Raw genomic sequence first — 27420 nt, 5'->3', positions numbered from 1 at the left:
TACTGACGTTCTGCATTATGAACTGTATTAATTTTTAATGGCTGAGAAAGGAGTTGATTTATAATGCATCCTTCTCTGCTGCAGCGCCTGTCCCCAGCTAATAAATAAATGACAGGTCTCTCGTATTAAAAGTATCCGTCATTTTACACTGCTGGAATGTAAATGGTGAGAGGCGCTGGGGGGCCGGAGGAGTGGGCCTGCCCAGCTGGACCCTGCTGGAGAGGGGCTGGCCAGGATCGCTGTTCCAGCTCTGAACCTGGAGCGAAGCTCTTGTTCTCAGCCAAGCGACCCAAATAGCTCCACCTCCTGTGGCTGGGGAGTAAGTGTGTAGGAAGGTGTGATGGGCCGCTTAGGGACATTAGGATGCAGATCTAAATCTCCAGTCCTCGAACAACAGCATCCCTGCGACACCATTCCTGGTTTTACCCCACATTCCTGACCGAGCCCCGGGAGCTCCCCATCCAGTAGTTGACCCTTTGCAGATGCTGGTCTGTGACTCCGAACTCTAATTCTCTCCTCTGTCCCTCTTAAGAAAAAAAAAAAATAAGTTTAAAAAGCCTACTTTGGTTCCAAAGTAATTATGCTCATATTTTGGGGCAAATCCAGAAATGAACAAAGTAGGAATGGCCCCCCAAATTGTGCCTGGTGATGGATGCTATGAATTCTTTGGGGTTTCACCTTCCAGTCTTATTCATCTTTGCATGGACACTCAAACAAACAAGTGCGCACACATGCACATACACGTGCAAATATGCACACACACAGAGCACCTGCCAGCACACGCACGTCTAACGTGCAAAGCTGGGACCGTGTTCTGCATCCGGTTTCACAAAATTGCACTCATCACTTAGCAATATTCTGTTGCCCTTTGTTTCCCATTGTTAGAAGCCGTGCAGCTATTTTTAGTGGCTCCACATGCGTGGCCGGGGCGGATTCACTTGGGGTCCGTGGTGAGTGGATGATGAGTCAGTCAGGACCGCCCTGTCCTCTACCGCCAGCCCCAGAGTACCAGGGCGTGGGAGGAAGATGAGGACTAAGATGGCCTTTGCACAGAGCTCTTAACCAGGGGCAGCCTCTGAGCCTCAGGTGGATGTGATGAGGTTGTGCGGGCAGCGAGTGGCTCCTTGGTAGCTCAGGTGACGGAGTTCATCGAGGAGAAAGACAGGTCGACATGACCCCAGCATATGCGTGTGGCAGGGGTGCTCCCCAGCGGTTGAGGTAGGGGTGCACACAGAGCCTGCATGTTCAGATTAGCAAAGGTTCAGGTGAAGACTCCACCGAGGGAGTTTTCTGGAAAGCCAGGGAGGTTTAGATGGACAGAGAAGGAAGGGAAGGACCTTCACGGCCATAGCAGGAGTAGCTGGGAGCAGAACGGGGGCTTGATAGGGGGACTAGGGAAGAACCCTGGGCAGCCAGGCGCGGTCCCGTTCTGTGTTGGTGGTGTGGTTGCGTGAGGCAGTCAGGGCTTCACGGCACTGGCACTTAAATGGTTGCACTCTGCGTGCTCACTCTGGCTGTAGAAGCTCACTCAGCTTCTCCAAGAGCAGGTAATGACCGGAGAGGTAAAGGGGCATCACGTTGTAATGTAACAGGTGAAGCAGAGCAGGCAACTCTCTCTGAAGCTGGGGACAGTAGTTCCCAGCAGACAAAGAAAGACCCCTTTTCCAGAGGAGCGAGATGAACTCTCGCTGAGCACTCCCTTCCGCACAGGAATGGCGCGGAGAAAATGAGAGTGGTTTCTAAAGGTCGCTGCTGCCGCCAGGCTGGGCTCCGTCTGATTTATTCATATTGTCTTCAGAGGCTTATAAAAATGGAAGTTTGCTTGGATGGAGAGACTAGCATTCCTGTCCTTCCACGTATGAATTTATTTCTTGATTTCTTGTGTGCATTTCTAAACATAGAGAGACTGATGCCTTTTGCTTCTGAAAAAAAAAAGAATGTCTGGAGCTGGTAAGAAGAGGAATGAGGGCTGAGTTCTTGGCGTCCATCTCGGAAGGACCCAGAAGAGCAGCTTGATAGCACGTTGGGACGTGGCTGCCCATGACCAGGTCTTAGCTGGCCTAGACTTGATGGCCAGTTGCAATTGCGAAATGATTCTCCCCATTTTGCCTTCAAATCTTGGGCCAGAAATTATTCTGTTGATAGGACTTGGCTGAAAGCAGAGACCTTTTTTCTTTTCTGCTCTTTAATTCTCTTTCACTTAACTTCCTTATAGCCCATAAAGATGTTTTTAATTTGAAAAAGACTCGAGAGACCCATTAAGACCAGCATCTGCACACTATAGATGAGGAAACTGAGGCCAGACCCATAATTCAGTGCCATCAGCCACGTAATTATTTGGCGGCGCCTGTATGACTAGGCCCGATGGCAATTGTCTCTCGATATTTCTCACTGAACCTGTAAGTGGGATGCGATCTTTTCCCCCAAAGAAGTTGATTTTGTCTGGGCCATTTAATAGGGAGCATCTGACAGAAGTGAACTGTCTGACTCAGGTGCAGTAATTGCTACAGAAATTGGTTTTAGTGTCTTTGGGGAATTCCACAGTTGAACCCAGAAGGCATCTTATCAGGTACAGTTTGTTCCGACACTTCCACGGATGTCAAGAACTTCAAATGTCGCTGTTGCTTGTGGGAGTGATTCTTTGCTGTTTTAGTTAGCATGCAGGGGCCGCCACCCTGCCCGGTGCATTCCGGGAGGTACACGCTCGGCTTCCAGGATGTGGCCTGCCCAGGCTCCCTGCCCTGCTCCTTGGGCAGGACCTCAAGTCACTGGTGCGCACCAGAGCTTTTTGAAGAGCGTCTGAGTTCCTAATGGCGTCAGAAAGATGCAGACTGGGGGCCGGGCCTCTCTCCCGGACCCAGACAGCTGAGACCCAACGTGCCCCCAGCTCATACAGGGAGCTCCTACAGAGGCTCTCCCCAGCTCATACAGAGGTTCTCCTCCTCCGCCACGTCTGTGACTTGACGTCACTTCCAGCTAACAAACAGCACCTGAGATTCACTTCACTGGTTTTTCGAAAGTGGGTTCTTTTCCAGGAGCATGAGCTAGGCTCCCCATCTCCAGGCTCTGCAGGCGCGCCCTCGGGGATGGCTCCCTGCAGGCATCCACCCAGGCTCATCCCACCTCCTCTGCTTAAATTCTGACCCAGAAGAAGATGGAGCGGGTGGTTTTCGAGAGTCCAGCTGCCACACACTCTGGGCTCCTGACAGTGGCATTGGGGGGGGGGGTAGGGGTGGGGGGGTGGGGGGGCGTTGGGGAAAGCATTGTTCTTATGAAACAGTGGTTTTCAAAGTGTCCCCCAGAGCAGCTCATCTGGAAACTTTAGAAATGCAGATTTCCCTACCCCCAGTCCTCTGCATCAGACCCCCTGGGGTGAGTCTTAGCCCATCTGTGCTGTGAGAAGCCCCTCCAGGAGGTCCTGAGATGCAGCAGTGTGAGAAGCCCTTGTAAGAATCAGTGGTGGTTTCCCCCAGTGTAAACATTCTGAAGCAGTTGAGATGTGTTCTGATGTAATTTTTGGTAGGATTTCAAAATTTGTATCATTCAGTAGACATTACTGAGCATCTGCTGAGTTCGAGGTACCATACTGGATGCTGGGAGCACAGGCAAATGAACAGGTCACTTGGAGGTTTTGATGTGGCTACGTATGAATGTTTTTGGGGGTGACAACAATATAGACGGGGTCTGTCCTCCCTTATCCTCATGCTCCTGTGACCTCTGCTTCTCTAGATGGGGAACTTTGGGAAGCTTATGGGGAGACTGTTGTGAGAGAGCGATGGGTGGGGTGAGGTGTGGGACCGGCTCTGTGTGGGGCGAGGGTGCCGGCTCCGTGTGTTACGTGGGATACCACGGTACAAGTGTCACGCGTTAAAAGCTGCATTAATACTCTTCCCTGCTAGCAAAGCCACCATGTCCTAGTAGCCCTGACAGAATGGCTGCTGTGGGTTGGCCCAGCCCATCTGGCAGCCCAGGCTTTTGTGGGTTTGTATGGGGCCTAGGCAGGGTAACGTCGAGTAAACTGGCTGAATGTGGGGTTTTGCAAAGAGCAGTGGGTGCTTTCTCCTTCAACAGTGCGTGAGCTGCCTGACACGTCAGCCTCTGACATCTGCTGGGTCACCCTGTAGGTCCCCATGTGTCTATTGCAAATTGGGAGCCATGAAAGGATCCATCTGTATGGGTTTTTCTGTGCATTCGCGGGAGGCATGCAGGTGAGGGGCTGCCTTGGGACGCGACGGGTAAAGCCCTTGAGTGCAGCCTGCCTGCCCGAGACGCCACAAGGGGAATTCGAGTGTCGTGACAGCACTTCTGCCCTAGCAGGTGAGGGGAGGTCATTTGGCAGGTTGGGTTTGACATCACTGCCGGTCACACTTTCCCCTGGTAGTGTTATGTGCTGAGAAATGTGTCCCCACGTGGAGGCCAGTGTCACACCTCGCTGACGTTCTTCAGGGGCTGACTCGCCTGCTTGCAGACTCACCTGCATGTCGTCAGCCCTGGCATCTCGGAGTTAATCCAGTCCCCAAACTTCACATCATGCCAATGCCCAGGGGGGCGGGGAGGGGTTCACAGAATGCATCGGATTAGCAAGAATTTAATGATGACTTTCCAAAGGTTCTGAAAATGTATGAATGCAGCAAATACTCCTTAGTGGAGTGCTTTAGACATCTGACCTCTTCTTGTTCAATATGGAAATGTCCACGTTTCGTAAGTCCTTCCTAGAATTAGCAGGAGAGCCACATTTTAACTAGATCCCAACAGCTTTCTCAAATTCCATTCTATTTTGATTTTTTACAAGTGAGCTGGAGACTGTTACCAATGAGTAGGATCTCAGGTGCCAGAGTTGAGGCTGGCCTGGCAGAGGGCACAGCTCATGTGGAGGCGAGGGGTCGAGGGAATTAGGCGGGGTCAGTGCTGCCATTGAGCTGTGTGGCAGAAGCCAGGGTAGAACCAAGCTTGTTCTTCACACACCATTTGAGGCTAACGGCACGTATAAGCTGTGAGTCCTATGGTCAGTCCTGGAGTCAGTCATTTCTCTGTAAACTTGCTTCTTGTAGGGTTGGCTTGCAAGCCAGTACTTGGGCTCGTGTGGACCAAGCAGAGGTTATAATTTTTTTTCTCGCTTGGTTACTAACAACTAAAACTTGGGAACGTGCCCATAGAATTCTGAATTTCCAATTTCTGGAAACACAGGGGCCTCGGCAACACCTCCGTGGAGACTGAGCTGTTGTACCTACAGACAGAACATGTTCTCTCCCCTTTACCAAAGTTCCCTCACTCCCTATAGTCTCACTCCCGACTCCCCCCCGACATGTACATTGCTCACATGACTTTTGGGACCATGGTCATTTATGACCCCCCTTTTTTTTTAATGGAAACTATTTAGTGAGGTAAAATCATGACTGTGAATGTTTCTAAAATAAACACGCCCCTGTGCCATCTGGTGGCCCTTCCAGCCATCCCCACCCCTCCCAGGGGAACTGATTGTGTGCTTGTGATCAGCGTGCATTGGTTTTGCTCAGTTTCAACCTTGTGCAGATGGAATCGTTCAAAATCTATTCCCGCGTCTAGTTTCCTGAACTCTCTCTTCCTTTGTGAGATCCATCTACAGTGTCGCGTGAGGCTGGAGTTGGTTCATTCTGATGGCTGTGTGGGGTTCCATGTGTGAATACACAGTGGTTTGTTTGTGCAACCTACTGTGGGTTGGCATTTGGACCTGCCACTTTCATTTTTTTCCAAGATTTATTTTATTATTTATGCATACAAGAACTGGGGTGCAGGCCAGAGGTGCAGGGGTGAGAAGACTCACCAGAGACAGAGTGGGGAGCAGAACAGGCAGATCTACTGAAATACACTGCTGAGGGGAGCAGCGGGGAGACAGAAGAGGTCTGCTGCACCATGTGGGACAGCTCAATGGCCAGGGATCAAACTTGTGCTGCAGAGGCTGCAGATAGCTTGATAGCGCTCTGTCTTTAACCTCTGTGCCACCAAGGAGGCCCTGGCACTTTCACTTGTATCTAAACCTTGGTGGACCACATGGAAGACTTGGGTCCAGTGGGCAATGCAGGCAGCTGGGTGTGTAACAGGCTGGGCCATGCGGGTGTGCGTGATCACACTCCATGACGTTCACTTGATGGAGGGAACCCCGCGTGTTTCGGAGCTCATCCCCGTCATTAACAGCACGTGGCTTGCATGTACGTGTGTCTGGGTACGTACCCGTTTCTGTTGGAGATGGGCTTGTGGTTGAAACGGCTGTGCTTACGTGTACGTTTAGGGTAATTTTTTAATAAAGGAGTAAAGAGATTGTATTCAGAGTTGATCCACAGTAATGGTTCCATAAGTGAAATGTTAGCTAAATCGTCACCATCATCACCATCATCATTCATCTGCTGGTTTTGACCACATCGAGAATAAAACTGGAAAGGTCCCTGGGCTTTGTCCCACCTCCGTGTCAGGAATGCCTCAGAAGTGTGTGGGCGAGGCCAGCTCTTCCCGGGAGAGGGAGCTCCTCTCCCCCGACCCCTGCGCCCTGGAGGCCGACAGGGGGCACAGCCAGAAGTCGGTCCTCCAGCACACAGGGAGGCACCCCTCCCCTTCTGCCCTACAGTGTTTCTTCTCTGCACCCAAAAAGGGGGCTGCTCTGTGAAGTCTGGGCTATCTGAGCTGTTGCTAATGGAAAGCGAAGCTTCCAGAGGGATAGCAAAGGGAGGTGATGCTCACGGAGGTGGATCTTACTTATTCCATTTCCCGGTAGTGGCCCAGATAGGATTTCGGTAATTGATATGATCTCATGAATAATGGAGAGCAGAGCCGCGATGGTGGCAGCTGTTTAACATGAAGAATCGCTGGGGACGGAGCCTGGGCTACTCCTCATAGGGCCCCTACCACCACGAGAGCCTTGCGAGCCAGGAGCCTGGGCTTGGGGACCGAACAGAGACTCTCTTGCTGGAGTCAGAGCGTTGGAAATGTGAAGGTCACCAAGTTCAGCGACTCCAAATATGTGTCTGAGGCGTCTGCTTTGGAATCACCAGGGGCTTTTAAAAACCGCCATGTCCTGGACCCGGCCTGAGATCCCGGCTCGTGGCCTGCGTGTGGCCCTGCAGCGCCTGATCCCTCCAGTCTTGTGCTCGACACTCAGGAGACGGCTCTGAGTGGTTGAGAGGCCAAGTGTCTGTAGGGCACTGTGACTCGGCGGCTTGGGCAGACCAGGCGCCGGCTTCCGGCACTCCCCCTACACCACCTCTTCCTCCCTCGGGCTCCGAAAGTACACTCGCTCCGGTTCATCCCCGCGCCCGCCCTTTTGCTCCCAGATATGTCCAAGCACATGATTTAACATCTTTCTTCTGGGGGGCATTTCCCTTCTGGATGGGGCGACGTTTCTTTCACGAAAGTCTCTCCCCACGGGCTCGGGGAGGGGCTGAGCCTGGCCGGGGGGTGCACAGCAGAGCTGCCTCCATCGCTCACCTGAAAGCACTTTGCGTTCAGGACACCTGAGACGTAGCTGCTGAGGTTTCATCCCCATGTATTTAAATCCTCTCTGGACATACATGCATAGGAGAGAGGGGTAGAAATGCCTCGAATCGTTATCAGAGACGATGGGGAAAATTTTGGCTGTGTGAAAGGTTCTCGTGTAATCGCCGTTCCACCCGCTCGATTGGGTGAGGGGCTTGTCGATGATCCATCTGGATTCAGGGGCCGCCGTCACAGGTGCTGCCGGCACGGCGTGTCCTGTGCTCACTGGTCCTCAGAATGCTCTGGAAGGGAGTCTCTCTATCAGCAGGTTGGGTGTACCGAGGTCCTCCCCGCGCCCCAGGCTGGTCCTCAGCTTCGGCCCTTCCCAGACAAACCTGTGCTGCCCCCTGACCCGGAGCCCTCCCAGCTGTCACTGCCTCCAGAGGGCTTGTTAGCGAAGCTCAGCAGTGGGTGTCTCAGTTGAACAGGATCTTCTGGAGACTGAGGCAGATGCTTACCATGTCCGGTTCACACCAGTGAGAGGTTCCCGGCTGGTTTCTTTCTCTGGTGCCCTGTCTGGCTGCTGGGTTGTGGACAATACAGATGTCAGTTACCCAGGATTTAGAGAATGACAAGGCCCCTTTGGACTTGAAGCATTGAGTAGAATTGGGGTGATGCTTTTATGGTTAAAGGGGGTTTCCCCCATTATAGTGGAAGACCCCATACAGGGGTACAATCAGGTGACTTTTTGAGGAATCCAGGTAGACCTGTGTGATTTTAGGGCAGGTAAACGTTAGGCCTTTTGCCAAACCCATTGACAGAGTCACTGATGGCTGTTTGGGGTCATCGACAAGGGGAGCCTGACCCACGAAACCTTTGCCTTAGCACAGTCAGGGGTCTGTGTGGCCCATCAGTCATCTGTGACCTGGAGGCAGACTCCTAAGGGGACTGGCTGCATCTCAGGGAGACATGGCAGCCTCACCTGGCAGCGCTTAGTCGGCAGTGGGGACGGGATGCCCTAGGAGCCTTCTGAGTTGAGCAAGGGTAGTTCAGATCCCAGCTCAGCTGCCATATCCTTTGCACGAATTGCTTAAACTTGCTGGGCCTCCTTTTCCCATCTGTAAGATGGGAGTACTAGACCCTGGGGCAGTAGCACATGCCACTTCATCCATGGAGCATGCTTGTGCTGTGATAAGCCCGCCCTTCCTTCTGCTGGCTCTGATCAAGGCGGATTGAGTGGTGGTGAGATTGTCATTCATTCAAGTCAATGTTTGACCTACTTCCGCAATTGTGATATTGTTCTCACCCTGTATTTCAAGGCTTTCAAGTTTGGCCTTTCACGCTCTATACACCTGCTAACTTGTAAGTGTTTCCTCTTTTCCAGCACCTTCCCTAGCCTTCCCACATCTTTCTTGCCTTTAGAGGGTAGGGGTGACATGCTTGTCCACGTGCAAAAGTGCCTTGGTTTGCCAAGGGTAGGACAATGGTTTGTCATTGTTTTTTTTCCCCATCAGTTGTTCTGACAGTGGTTGGCAGGGAGTTGGTATTTTTGGCCAAAGCAGCACATATTGAGCCCACATCCCCAGGGAAGACTTTTTAGTCTTCCCTAAAGTTTCTTTTCTGAGTTGCATAGTTTGAATTTTCTATTGATGAAAAGCACCCCCTTTTCTTGCTACAGAAATATTGTCTGCCCATTTTCTGGCCTATCCCCCTCTTGTTGCCTAAGGCACATATAAAAGTCTCTTAATATTTTCTTTGTACTTGATGCCTTTGGTTTTAGCATTTGATTACCTGCAAGATCTTAGGACTGCCTACACATCAGAGGTCATCTGGTGTGAAGATCAAGATGCCAAGGGGTACCTGAGGATGTAGTAAACAGGTAAAGAGTTCAGGAATTTACGATGGATTAAGATTAGGGCATCAGACCAGGTGTGGAACAGATGCGCAGAGACAAAAGAGATAAGGTAAAGCCCAGGTCAAGTCCGGGACATAGCAAAAGAAGCACCTGAAGGGACCAGATGGGCTAAAAAGACAATTGTTACCTTAGCTCTCCTTTCTGTGAGTGTGTGGCCCTGAAGCAAGAGATTCTGCTCCCCACTGGAGAAGGATTTGCAAGACCGGTCTTCCATCCATGGTAATATATCCCCTCAATTACCATGGAGACTTCCATTTTAAAAATAGGCATTGTGTGGAATCTCAGTGCAAAAAAAAATTTCCAAATTTATCATAGCAGTTGGCTTCCCACACTCTTGTGCCTATTTACTCCCTTGAGGATTCGCATCAGGCTTGACTTTTCCTTATGGAGAAAGTGTTTATTTCTCCATATGTCATGTTGGCTTAAGCAACGTGTGAGTCCCTGGTTGAAAATGTGCCACATGGCCCTCTTGCTTCTCAGAGAGCAGAGTAGTGGGTTAATGGCTGCGAGAGGCGTTGCTCCTGAGTTCCCGTTTCAGCTCTGGCTCCTAGGAATTGTGCAACTTTGGGAAAGCTACCCTACTTCTCTCCATGCCTCATTTTTCCCATTGGTAGACTTAGACCAATATGGCACCTGCATGATAGAATTATGGGGCTTAAAGGGAGTAAGCTTGGCAGGTGCTCAGAAGAGCGCCTGGCACACAGTAAATCCTCCCAAGGTGCCACTGGAGTTTTCTCTAGGGAGCTCTGGAGGACGCTGGCATCTGTTTCCATAAAGGCATGTGAAGGGGGAAGAGCCAACAGCTCTCCATGTCATGATGTCCCTTTAGAGCTCAGAGGTAGCTGATGTCAGACCTCCCAGTTCATCTGTATCTAGTTGTCAGTTACATCCAGAACATTCTGTATGTGTTCTACATCTGTCTGCTTCACCCGTCAAGGGAGTGGCTACCTCTTGATGGTCTCAGCAAAGAATTAGGCAAATCTGTGATTTTTCTCTCCTTTGCCCCCTTCTCTACCTGAGGCATCCATTTTGCCCTGTGACTGTTGTGCTGGGTATCACATTCCCTTTGGCAGATTGAGAGTCTTCCCCTTGGCCTTGGAGGGTTTTGCAAAATGCCACTTGGGTGTTTGGGGCTCACTGCATGTCTGATTTGGGTAGCATGCCTGGCTCCTGGGACATCCCTCTCCCTCCTCTTCTCTTTGCTGGGGGAGTCTGCCTTTCAATTTGTTTTTTGATGCACCCCAGTTGTTGGGAGATGCTGAGATTCACCTTTTTAACCATACTTGTTTTAGTTTCTTCTTGAGTTGAAGGACCTGGGTATTTTGATTCTTAAGAGTCTTGTTTTCCTTGCACTTACAGTGATTTTTTTATTGTTTTAACATAACCTCTCAGGTTTTCTGTTGAGTCCTAGTTTTTTAAAACTGTTTCCAATTCAACATGAGGTTCAGAGTGGAATTGTACTCCTATTTATCTACTGCTTTTACTTTGTTACTCCAGGATAAAATAATATAGAGATTACAGCAGAGATCCCAAAGATCCCCTAGCTGGTAGTTTCTAGTTTGATTGGAGATGGGGATAGTCACTGGGGTAGGAATCTCCCTCTTCCTGTAATTGGTGGTAACCTCAATCATCAGGGATGAGGGCTGGGGCAGACACACTGTCAACACATTTACCATTTCCTTGAGGGCAGAGTCAAGTTGCTGGTGGAAATGCCTAGAATAAGGTCCTCCATTATCCATCTTTGACAGAACTTATGTATGTCCTTTGAGATTTTATGGCAGTATGGTTTTCCTATGTGACCCTGAGTGCTTTGTAGCATGAGGAATGGAGAAATAAAAATAGGCCAGCTCTTAGATTTTCACTTTGAAAGGAACAATATCCTTTGCAGAGAGGAAATCTCTTTTATATTACAACCTGGGCGAATTATCAACCTTCTCTTAGCATCTGTCCAACAATGGGGAGCTCATAACCTCATGGGCCAGTCTTCTATCAATGCATAAATATATATATATATATTTCTAATTTTATTTTTATTTAATAATGGGTACACTTTTATGCATTGGTAGGATTAATATAATTTAAATGCCAGTAATCCTCAAATTGATCTACAGATTCAATGCCATCTCCAGTGGAAATCCAAGCTCCCTATTTCTGGAGAAATTAACATGCTGATTCTAAAATACAGAAAAATAAGGACTCAGAATAGCTGAACAGTCTTACAAAAGAAGAAGTTGGAGTACCTAACCTTCTCTATTTCCAAATTTGTTATAAAGCTACAGTCATTGAGACAGTATGGCAGTGGCATAGGACAGATGTAGAGATCAGTACAGTAGAATTGAGAGTCCTGAGAGAAACCCCATTTATGTTCAGCTGATTTTTAACAAGGTTACCAAGATGATTCAATGGGGAAAGAATAGTCCCTTCACAAATGGTGCTTGGCAAACTAGATAGTCACATGCAGGAGAATGGAGTTGATCCCCTACTACACACCATATACATGGATTAACTCAAAATGGGTTCAAGACATAAATATAAGACTTGAAACTATTAAATCTTTAGGAAAAGACACAGGGGCTAATCTCTGTAGCTTTGGATGAGGGAATGGTTTCTTAGGTATGGCGCCACAAGCATGTACAACAAAAGAAAAAACATATGCATGGAACTTTATCAGATGAAAGACTTACATGTTTCAAAGGACAACATCAAGAAAGTAGAAAGACAACCCATGATCTAGGAGGAAATACTTGTAAAACAACAGTCTTATCAAGGAGTTATGTCTAGGTTGTAAGGAAAAGACAGGTGACCGAACTGAAAAATAGGCAAATGAATAGATAATTTTCTAAAGATGATACACAAATAGTCAATAAGAACAAGGAAAGAGCTCCACATCACCAGCCATGAGGGAAATGCAGAACCGTATTGAGAGCTCACTCCGCACCCTCTGGGATACCTGTAGCCAATGAGCTGGATGACAGCAAGTGCTGGCAAGGAGGTGGGAAGCTGAATCTTCATATATTGCTGGAGGGAGGTACAGGGGGGCAGTTGCTTTGGGAATCATGGGGCATTTCCTCAAAGCATTCAACTTAGAGTTTCCACTTGACCACCAATTCCACTTCGAGGTCTAGGCTCAGGAAAATGGAAAGTAGGTGTTTACACAAAATCTTGGACGTTAATGTTCATAGCAGAGTGATTCATAATAGCCAGAAAGTGGAAGGAACATAAATGTCCACCAGTGGAAACGTAGCTTAAACAAGTGGTCTGTCTGTACAGTGGAATATTATTGAATCATGAAGTAAATGGCCTACTGAGACACCACCTTGTGGGTGGACCTTGCTAACGTGATGTTCAGTGAAGGAAGCCAGGCCCCCAAACCTGTCTATTTGATGACTCTGTGGCTATGGCTGGTCCAGAGCAGACAAGTCAGGTGATAGGAAGCAGATTAATGGTGGTCTGAGGTGTGAGGAGAGAGGGCTGGGCAGTCACTGCTAATGGGCGTGGATTGTTCTTGCTTTGTTTTTTCGTGGGAGGAGGATGAGAATGTTCGGGAATCTCAAAAGATTCTGAAAAAACCAAACCCACAGGAACAATGCCCAGTTCCCCCAGCCCTTGCATGGGGCCCAGGCGGAGCTTCCCAGGCAGGGCTGGGCATGGACTCAGCGGCGCTGACTGCCTGGGGAGTCGGGGCAGTGGCTGGTTACCCACTTCGGTGGACACACTTCTGTATTTTAACGATGAGTGTGAACACATCAGTGCTTTCCCACTGACTGCTAGAGCTTCCCTCGCCTGAGTCCCATGGCTTCCCCTCGGGGCTCCTGGATCCCCTGCTGGGCGGCCAGATCACAGATGGCCACATGCCATCCCCACAAGTTTCAGTTCTGCACACTCAGATGCCCAAGTCTGGGTCGGGAGCTGAGAAAAATCAGCATCTTGGTCAGTGATTTTGAGGGGGAACGGGCAGAGGGTGGTGGGACGCCGTCTGTCCTGCTGGTGCGTCTGAGTGCGGTGGCCCATGCGTCACATCGACAGGTCATTTGTCCAGTGTGGTCCCAGCTCGTGGCCAGAGGTGTCCAGGTGGCTTGCAGCCACATACCCAGGCTGTGCAGCGATGCCGGAATGAGGGCCAGTCTCTGGAAATAGGGGCGGGGTGTGAGGGTGTAAGAGGAAGCCGGGAGAAGCGTGCGGGCCTGTAGAGGGGCGTTCCCACCTGGCTCTGGCGTCCTCGCTGCCTGGGGACAGAGGTAAACAGCGCAGGCACAGACGGCTGTTCAGAGGAGGAATTACTTTTCCAAACATGCTGGCCTAACAGAAGCTTCTCCTCCCCTCATAAAGAGCAGCATGGCATGTGGGATGCAGAATGACACTCACCAGCTTCCTGAAAATAGATCCAGGGCGCACCTCTTGGGAGTGCTGGTGAAAATAGCCTTTGATGCGAGTCAGGGACTGCATGTCCAAACCCACTCCACCAAGTGGGTGGGCAGAGGTGGGGGAGAGAAGCTTCCAGAAGCACCACCAGGGCCTTGTCTTACTCTGTGGAGACTCAGGCAGTGGCTGGAAGCGAGGAGCTTCTGAGGAGCTCCCTGTGGAGAGCTGACGGTGGCCCCCTCCTGGCCCATCCAGGTGGCCCCTGGCAGGTCAGTGTTGCAGCTGGCGCCTTCCTGTCCACCACAAGGGTGGGTGCTGCCCCGGGCTTCCTTCCCACACATATCAGAACCCGATCGTGCGAGGCAATAAATCATTGACGTCCAGGACAAATTCCCTTTGACATTTTTATCTGTACTCTTCTGGGGGCCTTTAATTAGCATGATTGCTGCACGGGAAATGACGGATGGCACCGGCCTGGCCCTGGGCTGGCCTGGGGGCCGTGGAGGGCCCTCCAGTTTCTGTTTCTGGTCATCTAGGAAAGACTCTGATTAAAAGTGATTAAACCCCTTAATTACTAGTTCTTCTGCTGCTCTTAATATGGTATAATAAGGGGTTGCTGGCAGTGAGTCTACTTGGCTTAAAAATATGCCTCTGAACATGAGCTCATGCAGTCGTGAGAAACTCATTCCCAGTGCGGGTTATTTGCTGCCCTGGCTCCTATGCCCACCACCCTCGGCCCACCACCCACGGCCCACCACACACTGCCTACCACCATCCACCACCCTCGGCCCACCACCATCCACCACCCTTAGCCACCACCACTGCCCACCACCACCGCCACTCTGTGGCACCTGCTTTGTCCTTAGGTCATCAGCCCGCATGTCCTTGACCACAGTGTCCACATCCATGGGGTCCACAGCCACAGTCATCAGCCATAAAGTTCCCAGCCCTTGTTCATGGCCCATGGACTTGTGGTGCATCAGAAAATGTAGTGGTTGAAGAAAGAACTCTAGTTAGCATGAAGGGTGCTGGTTCCCCCCAGTTCCTGACATGCAGTTTGCCTTGAAAACCCCCTACTATTGCAGTGAGATCTTGACAGCCCTTCTCAGCTGGGGTGACTCTGTCCTCCAGGGGTATTTGGAAGTGTCCAGAGACATTTTTCTTGTCCTCAGTGGGGTGGAGGGTGTTTCGGCGGCTGGTAGGAAGAGAGGCATCCTGCAATGCCCAGGACAGCCCCCCCAATCAAGAATGCTTGGACCCCAATGTCAGTGATGCTGCAGCTGCCAGGGGCGACAGCATGGCCTGTGGTGCCACAGTGGCTTGAAAACAAGCTTAGAGAGGTCACGCCCCCATCCCGCAGGGCCAGGCCACCGATGGCTCACCCCAACGGTCATCCTCCTGCCACTCCCACACCTTGTGTGTGACGTGTGAGTGAGCTTTGCAGTCTCTAGTGTCCAACAGGGGTACAGGTCTTCCCTAAGTGCTTATGTCATGTCTTGGAGGGAAGTTTCCTCCACTCTGCCCCTGCCCCCTGGACGGCGGAGAACATACCCATCAGAAGTGCTGTGGTTGGGGGTCTTGATCGCGGTGGTTCTCGGGAGGACTAAGGATTTGCAGGGGCCAGAAGCCTGGTTATTTGCAGTCTGGAGCCGGTTCGCACATTCAAATGATTTGGAGCCTTGGAGGTCCCCTAATGTAGGAGGTGGCCGGTGGGGACCATAAGGAGCAGTGGTGTTTTGAGGTTGAAAGCACACAGTATTCCCAAAGGCATTCCTACAAAAAGGAGAGCCACACGCCCCTATCTGTCAGGTGCGCATTCGCAGGTGGGGTACCTTCCCGAACCGGTGACGTGAGGTCCCCAGGAGGCACACGCAGGAGCTCAGAGCACTCTGCATTCGCACCCTCATTGTCTGGGGATCTTGAGGGGTCTGTCGTGTTAGGGAGTCTGCCGGAGCACGTCCCTGCCACTGCCCCTCTCCCTCAGCCACGGTGGCTCTGTGGCTGCACGGTGCCCTGGTCATGGCGCCACCCGCCTGCACACATGCCCATGACCCCCTGGAACTCGTGGGGCGTCAACATCACACGGTGCAGACTCAGGGAGACGTGTCACTTCTCCGTGACGCAGCCGGGGGACCAGCAGAACCGGCACTGGCTGGCTCTCCACGCGGCACGGCCCCGTGCTCTCCCTGCGCCCCAGTCAAGAAAGACACCCTGTCCTCGCTTGCAGAAGAGGAGGCAGCACCCCCGAGGCCCGCGGAGAGTTGACTCTGGTTCTAGTCGGGACTAGACATCCCTATCGTACGCCCTTCCCCTCTCGGCCTCATGTCCACGTGGTATCATAGGGGCGTGTGCATCTGGGTGCCCTCTCCTCCTCCTTCCTACGGGCACAGTCATGTGGGGCTAACAACCGCGTCTTAACTTGACCTTTAGCAAAGATCTTGTTTCCAAGGAAAGTCCCCTTGTGATGTGCTCAGGGGCAGACCAACCGCTGACAGTCTCCCATGTCCACGCTGTTCCCATCACCTGCAATGCGCCCCCATGATTTCTGCCTTGGGGCCATCTCCCCGTCTTCCCTCTCCACCCCGTGTGGGGCCACCCCTTAGTGGACCCCAGAGCTCCATGTGGTGCTTCTTCCTTGACACCCACTAGAGTCTCTCATGTTATCACCATTTGCTTTTCTTCTTAATCCCCCCTCTTTTTTGGCCCCTGGAAGATTAGTGCCCCGGTAAGCTTAGCAGGTATGTGCCTCAGGTTCTCGGCCCTGGAGTTCCAGTTTCTCTAGGGTGGGATTTGGGTCTCGCTCATTTCGGCTCTGCCGCTCCCTCTCCAGCTCTGGACACAGTGTCTGGGTGCATGGGAGGCCCTTGGCACAGCCTGCAGCAGGAGGTGGGGGCACAATGGGTGCACAGCAGGGTCCGGGTCCGAGCTGCTGGTGTGCACACACCTATCATCACCAGGTGCCGGTGCTCCCGACCTGGGCAGACCTGCGCCTCTGGCTCTTCAGGGAGATCTTGCACCCCCTTGCCCCAAAGGTGTAATCTTTCCATGTGTCCGTGTGTGTATGCACGCTTTCTCCAAGGAAAGAGGCCAGGGAAAGGCTAAGGGGTGTTGCTCTAAGGGGTGTTGTTTTTGTGGGGGAGCACCTCCTCTCTGTCTCCTTGTTCCCCTTCCTCACCTTCTTTGGTATCTTCATCATCATCCCTACTAAGCGACTCATTGGTTTATATTATTTAATTTTTCAGCTCAGGCTTCTAGAATGTGGCAGCTATCTGATCTTATTAGCCATACCCTGCTCCAAGATAATCTGCTTAAAATTGATACCACCCAGGGATTTGACTTCCCTGATTACATTTCCTGCTGACTCCAGCCCTTGCCTTTTGCTCATCAGAACCTAAACAGCGTGACCCAGAGGACAGCCACCACCCTGGTGTGGCAGGGCGCTTGAGGACTTAAGCTCTGGAGGGCCTCAGTTGCGGTGGGAGGCACAGAGGTTGAGAGAGCGAGTCTTCCCTTACCTCGTGGAGTTATTTTGAGACGAACATAATCATTATTTAACATTTTTGGAAGAAGAAAGGCTTTGCAAATGCCAAGATGCTATAGTAGAACCTCAAAATAATGTGGCATATTGTTATACAGATTCACACACCCGTGAGTCACATCACAGGGTTTTGGAAAACAGCTTTCAATTGTCTCAAGTGCAGTGGATGGGGGGTGTATGGAGAAGCCTTTGAATGTGCTCCTGACCAGTCACGGTGGTGCCCAGGGGCTAAGTGCAGGACTTGGAATGAGAAGCCTGGATTTAACATGGTGCAGCATCTTATTACCAGGGCAAGTCGGCACGAGTGACTGAGTACACCACCCTTGGCTTCCTTGGCACAAGCTAGGTGGTCTTCACCTCCGAGGGGTGTGCGATGGGGATGCTGTCAATGAGGAGCCCTGTGTTCTCTCCTTAGCCCATTGCCTGAGTGTGTATCATTGCTACGGGTGCTGGCTGCTGGGCTTGTTTTATAATGATCTAATTGAGAAATGAAAAATAGCTCCATGAAAAGTTTCACTGTACTGTATGTATTTAAAATAGTTCCAGATAACAGAAGAAAAAAAAATACCATATAGCAATTCGTAATTAACTGCCAACAAGCTTTTACAGACAGTGAGGTTTGAGCTGGTAATTGAAGAATTAATGGGAAGCGAATGCGATAAATAAGCCATGAGATAAGCATTCAGGACAGAGGAACAATGGAAGAGGGAACAGAAGCTAAAACACGGAAGGCATGGTCAGCCTAGCGTTTATCTGCATGGGGCTGTGGACAGGAGGGTGGGTGACAAGGCCAGACGGTTGTCTGGCAAGAAGAAGATGTCAGCCGAGTGTCTTGTCACCGGGCAGAGCTCTCTCGTGTCACTGGAGACCCAGAGCAGAGTGTGGACTGGGGAACGGGGCATGTCCATGACATAGCTTGATAGTGGTGTGTCAGGTAGATTTATCTAGAATCAGGGACTATATGAAGAAGCCTTGAAGCAGTGGCCCCAAATGGGAGTAGGGGTGAGGAATTCGATCCAGCCTTTGTTCATCATCTGATGTATGTCACACACCAGGTGCTAACCTGACCCTTTTATAAAAATCCCAGTAGCACCGAGGAGGTACATAATGATATCTACATTTTACAGGAGGGGAAACTGAGGCTTTGAGAGGTTAAGTAATTTGTTTAAGGTCACACCCAGCTGGTAGGTGGTAGGAGAGGGGTTTGAAAGCCAGCAGTCTGTCTCCAGATCTTTCTGCCATGCTGTACTGAAGTGGGGGCCTAGTAAAAGGTTGTGTACATGAGATACCACAAAACACGTAATTGAGACCTGGTGTTTGATCAGGTGTGGGGCATTAGGAAGGTTTTGGCAAGAAGGGAGCACAACTCTAAGAGTTTACGCCTGAGTAACTAGAAGCCTAGGAGTGTTTTAAAGACTTGGCCTCTCAGAAAGGGAAAAACTTTGGGAGGGGAATTACAGAAAGTTTGAGTTTGTGGTTGAGATGTTCAATAATGAAAATGCCATACTGCTACTGTGAAAATAAAAATTTGGTAAAGATTTTGTAGCTGGAGATGAAGGTCTGAGTTGGCCTCCTAGAGTTGGATGTCCAGGGTGAGTGTCCAAGGAGGTTCAGAGAAAGGTAGAAGGTGGTCAGAGAAGTCCTGCTCACCCCCTGAGAGAGGATGAAACCGAGTACAAAATGTTGGTACTTGAAGAACCAAGGATGTGGCTGTTGGCACAGGACACAGCAGAGGGCAGGGGCTGCTTCGTCATCTGCTAGCTGAGGAACAGGGAGTGTGGACACATGGGGAGTTGGTATTTGTGCAGATACCAGGAGATGGAATGTGGCCACATGCAGAAAAGGAAAACCAGAAAAAACCCTTTCTACGCAAAATGAACTATAATCCAAAATTATGAAGTACTTAGAAAAGAAAAACCTAATGAATTGATTCAATATTCTGGCAATCCTAGCCAATGCAATAAGACAAGAAATACAAGACTTGAAAGGATAGGTGACTGTCTAATGGTGAAAGTTAGGATCACCCCACAGATTGTTGAGGGGTCTTAGAAGCAACTGTAGAGCCAATTAGAAAATTTAGCAAAATAGCTAACTAAAACAAGGCCAATAAACAAAAATCAGCATGTTCCCTAAACACCATTAGAAAATTTAACAGAAAGCAAATGACATTTACAAGATCAAAAATGAAATAAAACAAAAATATGAGTGAAAAAGGACAATCCTCATGAAGGATATGCAAGACGTTTTGGGAAAACACAAAACATTATTGAGCATATGAAAGAGAAGTGAGTAAATGGAGTGGATAAGTTATTTTGAATAGAGAGAACTTTGATAACGGTGTTGAGTTCATTCTCTCCGAAGTCCACAAATTAAATACAGTCCCATTAAAATCCCAGCAGGTGTTTTGAAGGTAGTTGCTTGATAAGCTTATTTTATAATTGAAATCAAAGAATGAAAGACAAATAATAGCAAAGGTATTTCTTAAAGAGAAGATAAAGATGAGGAGACTTGCCTGGTAGACTTAGAAAAATACAGTAACTTAGATAGGGGAGACAAATGACCCAAAATGTAATATGTTTTACTATTTAGAGAACATGTGTGTGTGCCTGTAGTTATTGTTGGTAGACAGACAGACAGACAGACAGATGTGTGTATTTTTGAGATGTCATTGCAAGTCAGTATGAAAGGGAGAAACAATTCAATAAAATCACAAAATAAGTCAAAAATTAGGGGCGAAAGTTGTAAGCAGAAACTTTTTGTTTTAAATAAGGTTGGGTATTTTGAAATGATCTTAGATACACAAAAAGTTTCAATGGAAGTCTGCTGTGTGGTCCTCCTGAATCACGATGAGGCGCTCACGCCCGCTGGGAAACCAGAAATGGTGTTATTGTCAAGACACAATACTTGATTTTGACTTTGCTCGCTCCCTTAGCCCCCATGCTCTGCAAACACTCTTTTCTGCTGCAGGATCTGACCCAGCAGGACAGGTGTGCTTCGTGGCTGATCGGGTCTGTGGTGTCCCAGCCTCTCCTGGACCTGGGTCGCCTTCGCAGCCTTGAAAGCACTGGTCAGACTCTGCAGAATGTCTCCTAACTCAGGCTTGACAATCGGGTCATGGGTTTGGGAGGAGGACCACAGAAGGGAGTGCTCCTTCGCTGACGGTGCCCCGAGTGGGTCTCCTGTGTGGTATGGCTGACAGCCGCCCCTTGCCCACTACGGCAGTGTTGGCAGGATTGCCAGGGCAGAACAGCGTCTCCCACGTGAGCTGTCCTGGGGAAGGATGCTGATGAGCAACAGCCCCTCCACGCCAGGAGTTAAGCCTCGGCTCCTTGAGGAGGAGGCTCTATACAGATCATTCGGAATTCTTCTCTAAGGGGGCTTGGTAATCGTACTTTCAAAGGAACAGAGAATATCATGTGACTTTGAGGAGGCAAAATCTAAAGACACAGAGTGCAAATCACATAAAGGGGGAGTTGAATGCATTGGACTCTGTTAATCTAAGAACACATCTATATAGGCCATGGCACAGGACTTTACTCCATAGACTGAGAGAGCTTAATTCCAATGCATGTCTGCAGCAGAGTTTGCAGACCAAGAGCAGACGCTCCCCACGTAAAAGAGACCAATGACCTACATATACACTATATACGTATGTGTCTACGTCACGTATAATATAACCCATCCTCCACACACCATGAGGACAGGAGATGGAGAGAAAGTTCAGAGAACAGACTCCCATAGAGATGAAGGGTCACCTCAGATGACCAGGAAGTCACACCTTAAAGCTCCAAGGCCCTGACAGTTGCTCACCTCAGGTACCAGGCCTGACTCAGCAGACAGGAGACAGAGGACGGAGCCCATCTGCTGAGTGACCACACAGGTGTGAGCGAGCCCTGTCACCTTGGGGAGATGCTTAGCAACATGGTTAAAGATTTGGGTCCATGAAATCAGAGAGGCAGCCTCCAAGGCTTCTCCCACATTTTAAACTTATTAAAATGTGGCCACGGACACAGTGGAGTCTGAGACCCTGTGTCCCTGGACTCCCAGCGGACGTGGCCCTGTGCTCTCCATGCCCAGCTTGGAGCAGAAGCCTCCAGGATGGAGGTCAGCGAGCAGCGGCCCCTGGCCCAGGGTCAGCTCTGGCCCCGGGCCACTTTCGAAAATGGAGTTGAATCGGCGCTCGTCCACCCGCTGGGTGTTGTCTGTGGCTGCTTTCCGGCGATGGTGGCAGGGTTTCCTAGTGCAACAGACTCTAGGATTGTAAAGCCTAAAATATTCATTATCTGGGCCCTTTACAGGAAGGTTGTCACTGCTGCTGTAGAGGGTGTGAAAATATTTACTGCAACTTGCGTGAAAATATTTATTGCAACTTTTGGGTGGGGTAATGAGTGAATGGAAGTGTCAGTGGGGAGACCAGGTATAGAGTTAACTTGTAGTCTCCTTACAGAGTGGAGTACAGCATGGGATGAGTGAAGGAGAATGACGTGGGTCGACATGGATAAATCTAGAAAACATCCCTGTTTTCAGCTCAGACTCAGGCAGCCTAACACTATCAGTTGCTCACGGCTAGGTGCCCAGGGGGCGCAGTGACTACAAGCTGCCGGGAAAGGATGCCCTCCCATCAGGGCAGGGTCACCCCCCCCACCCCCCCGTCGGAGGGTCGGGCAGGGGTGATGGCTCTCAGCCACAGCCGTCACGGTGTCTCCCCAAATTTGGAAAGATGATAACAAAAAATTATAAATTGTTAGTTGGGTGGTGCACACATAGTTTTGATATTCTCTGCGGTTTTCTGATATTTTGGATATTTCAAAATTTTGAAAAGCAGCTATGGAATTAGGGACGGCGGACGTGCTGCGTATAGGAAGGCCTTCTGGGGAGCAGGGTGGGGAGTGAGGATGGAGACTGGGCTCACACCCAGGCGCTCTCGCCTGTCCATGAGCAGGAGGTGACGTGCGGCTGTGACACACTGTCCCTTGTGGAGTTACAGCTGGAGACTGGGAAGGGGGTTTTGCTGTGTGGCTGCTTTTACCCCCTGACTTATGGGCCATTTTGATCCTAAGAGGTCATGTCATCGTGTCGTCGGGCTAAGCTCTCTCTCCCTAAGTCAGGCTCAGCTGTCACTGCATGGTCTTAGTGGTGAAGCCCCATTGTGCGTCCTCTTGAAACCCCTGTCGGGGAAGAGGCCTCTGATCCTCAAGGGCCCTTCAGAGTTGGACCCGTGGCTGTTATCTAGCCTCTTGGTGGTTCATGTTCTCTCGTGTCACCCAGGGCGGTGCCCTCCCAGGGTGCCCTGAGCTAAACCTCCTTTGGGCTCTAAATCCCTGCATGCTGCTTGGCCTGTGGCCCTTGGGGCCTCATTGTTTTCCCAGGGTGCTGAGGCCACTTGCAGGAAGACATGCTATTCACCTAAGCGGGGGGGTCTTGGTTCAGGATGCATGTGTCGGTGGGTGCATTCGTGTCATGGAGTGTCCTGTGCTATCTCCCCAAGGCCTCCTCAGCAATCTAGTGAAGCCTCTGTCGGGCTGGGAATTTAGAGATGTGGGCACACTTGGGGTCAGATTGTGCCCCCTGGGTACAGCAGGTGTGGCTGGCACCTGACCGCCTTGGTCAGACGCCCACAGCCACTGAAGCTACAGTGTCGCTCTCTTCCTGCGCATCCGCCTGGCATGCGGCCTGCAGCAGGTTTTCTTGTTGGGAACCCGGTTTCCAGACTCCCTGCCTCTGGCCCGCACAGCTCAGTTTCTGCACTATCTCCCCTTTTTTGTGCGCGAGGTCTGTTCCCCTGGTGTGGGATCCCAGCACTTCTTTCTCATGGTGCCCCAGCACCCGGAGGAGGGTGAGTTTGATCACTGTGGTGGGCAAGGCTGGCTGAGGCGGCCGACCTCCGTCTTTCAGGCACAGCACATAACCTGCTGGCTTCATTCTTACTATATTATGTGTCTGGCAAAGTTTCAAATGCTAAGAGAAACCATGCAGATATTGTGAGCTACTCAAGGGGCCAGGGGATAGACAATAGGGAGTGGTGGGGTAGATGGCAAACTGGCAAACACATAGACTATCTCAATCGAACAGCACCACTATTGATTATTGTTGGCCCAGCACTGCCAGATCTCTTGGACTTTCAAAGGAAGCTAGAAATGGGGATATATAACATGTGAATATCCCTGGTGTTGAACGCCAGCAAATAAGTCGATTTTTTTTTAATGCATCAAAAAGACACCTCCTAGAGCCACATGCAACCTATAGGTGAGGTGCAACCTCAGACAAACAGAGACGATCTAACAATTTCAAACAAGCTAGTTTGTGGGCAACAAGCCTGGCCTTAGGGTCCCGTCTACCAGCCTTCTCCACAAGGAGAAGAAAGACCTTAGATTGCAAACCCTCTTGTCCCACCAGGTAGCAGAGGTGCAGGCAAAGCAGCCTCAGGCATCTCACAGGGACTGGGCAACCCCAGGAAACAAAGCCAGAGCCATTGATGGGGGGCTTCTCTTTACCACCATGTGCTTTTCCTGCCCTCCCTGTCCCCACAGAGCCCGAGGAGAGGGTGCTGGGAGACAGCTCCACTGGGCACCTTGCCTGGCTTCCCAGGAGAATTCTCGGACTTTCCACACTTGCTCTGGGTGTGACTGTGTTCTGAGTAATTGCTCTTTTCTCCAAACCCATTTTCATCTGTCTTCACAAGGTTTATTTTTCATCCTTCCTGAGCTGAACTCCCCAAAATAACATCAAGATGAAGGATTCGATGTCCAGATGGAGTTTGGGGTTGCCTGCGTGGGCACCCTGATAGACGCAGTGTGCCGTGGGAGGGGCAGGTGTGGCGGCTGGTGGGGGCAGAGACGGAGCAGCCTGGGAGAGGGGTGAGCGGGGGTCTGCTGGAGTGTGGCAGGCAGGCCGTGGGGGGCTCGCCCCCAGGGAGGGGAGCTCTGGCCCTCCATCTAGTCTGGAGAAGGACCCAGACACGTCCCCACCAAGGCTGCCCCCTCTTGCTGGATCTGAGCTTGAGCAACTGAGAGCTGCATGCAGGCAGTCACTTAGCAGGCCGGTGGGTTATGGATGACCAGGATCAGCGGTCACAGCACCACAGTCAGCTTGGTTTTCTTGTTGATAGTGGAGCGTCCGTTCCCGCACCCCCACCCCATGTACACAGTCAGTATTGGCATCTCCCCAAGCCCTGCGAGGTCCTGCGTTAAGCAGGCTCACTCCACGGGTCTGTGACCTGCAGGTGGTCAGTAATATGTCTGGTGTCCAGGCTGGGCAGCTGGGCATTGCTTGGGGGCCCCTCTTTAGCCTGTGCCCGAGGCTAGAACCAAGCAAAGATGGGGTGGCAGCGGGAGGACGGCCCGGATGGGATGGGTGCTCAGCAGGCACACACACCTGGCCTCTCTCCCGTCCTGCTCTTGGCATCTGGGCCTCCAGTGCCCCATGAGTCAGTCCCCCACGACCTCAGCACCAGGATCCGCTCTTGTGTAGAAAACACCTCTCGCCACCCCGCCGTGTAGAGCTGAGCTTTACTGCGACGCGGCAGCTGGAAGAGGACAGCCAGAAACCGTCCAGGAGGGAGTGTTTGAAAATGTCGTGCAGGAGAGTTCCGCTGGGTAGTGGTGTTTGTAGCAGGGCCCCACGCCCTCGTGGAGTTAGGTAATGAGGCTGTGCTGTCAGGTAACCGGAGGAAGAAGCCGGGCAGAGGGAGGCCTTGAGGATGCCGAGTGGGGTATGTGCACAGACGGGGGTGCCGGGGAGGCCTTCTCACCGGCAGGTGCTGCAGGTGGGCGCCTGGACTTGAGGCTGGGCCAGGAGTAGGGCGGGGAGAGGGCAGAATGTGAGACCGTCGAAGACAGAGGCCTCAGGCCTCAGCCACCCTGCGTCGCCGCCGTAGCAGCCGCCCTGGCCTGCCTTGCTGCAGGTCGGAGAACTCACCTGCTTTCGGCTCAGTGAGCTCGGCCCTGGGACCTCCAGACCCTCTCACCCGATCCTGCGGGTGCTCGGCGCCCCTTCCCCGGCCTCTTGCTTTACTTCTCCCCTCCCTTCCCTAAAATGATCCCGGAGTCCTGGCTGGCTTCTCGCGAAACCTATACCTAGGCGGTCCCCGAAGACCCAGCTCTGTTCTGAATTACAGAGGCCTCCGAGGGACCGCGCTGGATGGCGCAGGCCTGCTGTGGACAGACGGGGGGAGGGCTGGACGTGGGGCCCGGGGGGACGAGGCCTTCTGCAGGGGGGTGTCCGCCCCTCTTTGTGGCCCCCCCATCTGTCCCTTTCCCAGTGTCCATGGTAGTCCTGGTCTCCTCACCCCCCACCCCCCCGGACAGGCCTCTCCTTCCTGCTCCAGGGCTGTTCTGAGCAGGAGGGGCGGACGGCAGGGTTTTGGAGCTGTGCCTCTTCTACTATCAGGCTTCAGCATTTAGAATCTTGGAACGGCCCCACCTGGGAAAGAGTTCCAGAGAAAACAAACTTCAGATCCCAGCTCATATGGGAAAAGGCTCATGTTCACGGAGGCAGCTTTGGGGACCTGGCAGAGGCTCAGGCAGGCGTGGGCCCCTCTTTTAATGGACCAGACATGGCGCCTCCCAGGGCCGCGCGGCCTCTGCAGGACGCCCTCTTGGAAGCGGCGAGGCTGTCCCTTTCACAGCGGGGGGCTGGTCCTGGGTCTTCAGCGGACCGACGGCTTTTGTTCTGAGGGAGGCAAGACAGATTTCAGGGGGCTGACCCTTCCCTTGCGTCTGCTCCCCGTGTCCTCTTGTGGAGCTGTTCCCCTCCTGGAGATGGGCTGGGTTGCTTCGATGGGAAAGAAGGAACCAGGATTATCACCTGAGTCGTAATAATTCCCCTTCCAGACCTGGGACTAGTGCCCTGAGCGGCAGTGATGGGCCCAAATTCGGGGTGCCCTGGACCAAGGAGAAAGGGGGCGGGGCCAGCACGCTGGAGAGACGCTTGGACAGAGTTGGTGCTGGGGGGCAGCCTGGCCTCCCTGACTCCCCGTGCGGTCCCCTGATGCCAGAGGGTGGCAGAACCAGATTTGATGGTCAAAGGAGGCCGGTCAAACTGTGCCAGTGCGGGAGCTGGGGACACCTGGACTTCTGTGCCCAAAGAAACGCTCTTCCCCATGTTTTTGCTCTTGGGGCTCAATACTGACCATTAACCCCGTGTCTGCCTCTTCTGCCAGGGGTCTTTTCAAACATAGACAATCATGGGATATTAAACTTGAAGGACAATAGAGATCATCTAGTCCCATCAACTCACTATATATATGAGGAGCCTGAGGTCCAGAGTGGGGAAGTGACTTACCCAAGGTCACATGGTGAGTTCCCTCCTTCCTGTCTCTGTGTGCAGTGCAGACCCTCCCCCACCACTTCTGACTCTTAAAATCTTAAGACCTCATTAAATCTCCATGTGTCGCAGAGGACTGGGGGATGAAGGTGCCCTTAGCTTGGAGGAGTGTCCCGCGGGAGGCTGCCTCCCAGGGCCTGGGGGAGGCGTGTGAGAGAGAGACGTCTCCACTGGCAGCCCAGAGCAGCCACCTGCTCCCTTCCACCTCCAGCCCAGGTCGGCCCTGCCCCAGCTTGACCGAGTGGCGCTACCCCAGAAATGGCTGCCCTTGAAACTGATCTCCCACTAGCAATGGTGCCATAGATAGAGAAGGTCCCGCCAGCTTCTCCAATGTGATACGCTCCCTGCAGAGGGAGGGGTCCCAACATCCAAGGTAACTATGTCTTTGCCAGGTTGAAGGCCCCAGGCAGCCAACTCAGCCCCTCCTGGAGAGCCCCAGCCCCAGCAGCCGTCATGCCCTTCACAGAGTGATGGGGGTGGCTGGCCCCCCTCTTGCCCGCACTCAGTTCAGGAACACACACTCTACAGAAATTGAGGTACAGACATGTTTGGTTTTAACCCGGGGCTGGTGGAGCGCCCACCCGGAGGCTCGGTCAGGGACCCTCCTCCGGGGCGTGGCGGTGTGTCCACGCGGGAGCTGAGCAGGAAGGCCTCCTGCTGGAGGCTGCCGTGGCTCTGGGGTCACCCGTGTTAGTCCTTCAGGGTATTTCCATCTCCTCCAAGACTTTGGCTTGGAAGAGCTTAGAGATCAGCCCTCAGCCCCTCAGCCGTCCACGGACCTGATGAAATGAGAAAGAAGGCCAAGGACACGGCCTTGTAGACTCCGAGTCCGGCG

General features: G+C 51.7%; 1 protein-coding gene across 6 annotated transcripts in view; it reads left to right on the top strand.

Moving 5' to 3' along the window:
- NTRK3 (neurotrophic receptor tyrosine kinase 3) overlaps positions 1-27420 on the top strand; it is a gene marked incomplete at both ends in the record, with an annotated part of 248767 nt that overhangs the window by 146464 nt on the left and 74883 nt on the right. Inside the window, one exon of one of the 6 annotated variants that reach the window (XM_084254007.1) lies at positions 26422-26556. The exons of the other annotated variants lie outside the window; for them this stretch is intronic. Coding sequence (XP_084110133.1) covers positions 26422-26556 — 135 coding nt within the window. The remainder of the gene's footprint in view (positions 1-26421; positions 26557-27420) is intronic. 6 annotated transcript variants of the gene reach the window in all.

This window comes from Talpa europaea, assembly GCF_964194135.1.
Source record: "Talpa europaea genome assembly, chromosome: 14".
NCBI classification, from domain to species: domain Eukaryota; kingdom Metazoa; phylum Chordata; class Mammalia; order Eulipotyphla; family Talpidae; genus Talpa; species Talpa europaea.
This window is presented reverse-complemented; position numbering and strand designations above follow the sequence as displayed.